Here is a 2,500-nt window from a genome sequence, read left to right as displayed (position 1 = left end):
CCCCATGAGTGTAGGCCCAGGCTTCGTTGGGATCCCACAGGGTGTAGAGGTGGGTCTTTACCAACACCCAGAAGATGTTGCTCATGATCCAGTTGGTCGTCCATTTCAGCACCTGTATTGGCTGTTGGGAGGAGAAAAAGGTGATAAAAGATGATCTAGTCTTTTAAACTTTTAAAAAGTTACAGCTGAAGATGACTAATGATAAGTTAAATACCTTTGGACATTTGCTTATCAAAATATATAAACTGAACAGGAAAGGAGTTAGCTCACCGTCATCAGAATGGAAGCTGGACTTGGCTCATTTCGACTATCCAGGCACACTGCTTGGTAGTCATAGATTTTCACCTTCCTGTAGACTTCACTCTGCACTAGTGACTCCATTATGGTGCCCTCCAGAGTGCCGAAGAACTTGCCCGTGTGTTCATTCTTCTCAGATGCAATGATGAAGCCATTGTCGTCGAGGAGGTAGCAGTCAAGGTAATCACTCTCACAGGTTTTTGCATTCTTACAACTTGAATCTCTTGAGGGATATGAGGGACACTGTCGGGTGTAATAGTTAGTGGTTAGGAGATGATAGATAAAAGGGTAAAAATAATAATATATGTGTATTTAACATATTTTTTACAAATCAAATTTCTCTCTGTTTGCTCTCTACATTTCTTTTTTTTTTTTGTCTACGGGTACATCATTAAATATACCATCCCTTTTCCTCCCTATTAGTACATCATAGCAAGTACATCATTAACTTTAGCTTTAGCTACTTATAAGGATGTAACATCATTTGGAATCACAAGCCAAAGAACTGGGAAGCAAAAAATACTTTATATCTGGACTACATATTTTCCTAGTAGCATATTTCTACTGGCAGTAGCCTAGTGACATATGTTATCACCTCCCAAAATATGTTAATTTTTGCTTTTATACCACCTTCTGTATTCACAAATCAATGTAATTCATTTTCTCATATTTAACAAGCATATGGTTTGTTCTCCCCTTTAGATACTTTTCTACACCTCACAGTACTTGTCAGTTACTAATCCAAATCAACAGTCTACCTAAAAGCTTTTACTACAACCATTTCACATAAATATCTTACCGCCTTCTTTGTCTTGAAATTACATAAAAAATATATATAAAAATATGGTAGCTATTTCAACTGTTAATTGATTCTAAAATTAATTCCACTTCATTCTTAGCTGACACAGATGTGGTTGAAATCTACACATGATTAGTGGACAATTACTTAGTTCTGTTTATGGTGTATTGTAATACAGAGTAAAATAAAATAAAATAAAATAAAGTAAAATAAAGTAAAATAATGCAAGTCACAGAATTTACTAAATTATGTGAACATCATAGTAGCTAAATAAATTTCTGATGCACACTGTCTAACATCAGGAATCCTATAAGTTATATGGAACATATAAATGTAAATAAGCTCAATATGCATAGACAAAATCACATGAAAACATAGCAACTGTATATGGTAATTATTACATTCACATCACTATAGCTAGGGAGTTGTGAGGCATCACCTGGGAAACTAGTCATATAAATTGTCTTTGCTGCTTGTCTTTCTCTTAACTATACTTTTGCTGTGGAAGAAATGAGTTACATGTAACCATATTTGCCTCAGTTCCTATATGCTGACCTGCGTTCTAAACCAAGCAAGGGCAATTTTGACATAAATAGGATGGTATCATACTGAACCACAAAGAATCCACAGGAAATCTGGTTATTCTTTATTCAGGTTTATTGTGAAGGAAGCATACACACGACTTGTGTTGAGTCTGTTGAGCTACCACTATTTGTTATAGCAACTGAGTGATGGGTGATGGGTTGTGCTCATTAACGACCCTTCATCTTTTTCAATTATTGATTATTATCTCAACCTTCATCTCCAGAACTTCCAGTTCCTTTGACCAACATGCAAATTTGCAATACAGAGCACCTGGCGGATAGTAATCAACCTCCTATCTCAGAATGCCTGATTTTAAAACCATGGTGGATTAGTGAGTCAAGAGAGAACAAAGCTCCATTCTTTCTATAAAAAAAAGCTAAAGATTAAGCTGAAATACAATTCAGTAGTACTTTTCGTATGGACATAGGAAATAAAAATCTAGAATCACATGTTCCTGCCACTGAAAATGCGGAGAGGCACGTGCCCCTCCATTTCTGGCCGTTGGCTCCTGCGTCTAGGTCGTGCCCCCTACTTTAAAGAATTATATAAATTGGCAGCCGAATGTGAAAATTTACCACTCGTCTAGTGCCCTTCAAACTCTAATTAGTCAACTGTGCCTCCTTGGTGCCCCCACAATGACAGACAGAGGGTTGAGGAAGAATAATGATATATTAACATCTCAGCCGGTTAAACTGATGCCATGTGATTTTTACTAATGAGGAAAAAATGCATTTAATAACATTTAAAATTCCCAGGATAGCTGTGATTAGTGGCTCTCTGCAGACTCGAATTAGACCCTAAGTACACACACACACATAC

General features: G+C 36.6%; 1 protein-coding gene across 1 annotated transcript in view; it reads right to left on the bottom strand.

The window, feature by feature from the left end:
* Window positions 1-2,500, bottom strand: part of LOC122249617 (voltage-dependent calcium channel subunit alpha-2/delta-3) — a 75,813-nt gene that overhangs the window by 28,199 nt on the left and 45,114 nt on the right. Inside the window, exons 23-24 of the mRNA XM_086549208.1 lie at window positions 271-540; window positions 1-121 (exon numbers count right to left, since the gene is read on the bottom strand). The exon at window positions 1-121 is cut by the window's left edge and continues 78 nt beyond it. Coding sequence (XP_086405334.1) covers window positions 1-121; window positions 271-540 — 391 coding nt within the window. The remainder of the gene's footprint in view (window positions 122-270; window positions 541-2,500) is intronic.

This window comes from Penaeus japonicus, unplaced genomic scaffold (assembly GCF_977035675.1).
Source record: "Penaeus japonicus unplaced genomic scaffold, GWHDUDI00000001_assembly GWHDUDI00000022, whole genome shotgun sequence".
Classification (NCBI taxonomy): Eukaryota; Metazoa; Arthropoda; class Malacostraca; order Decapoda; family Penaeidae; genus Penaeus; species Penaeus japonicus.
This window is presented reverse-complemented; position numbering and strand designations above follow the sequence as displayed.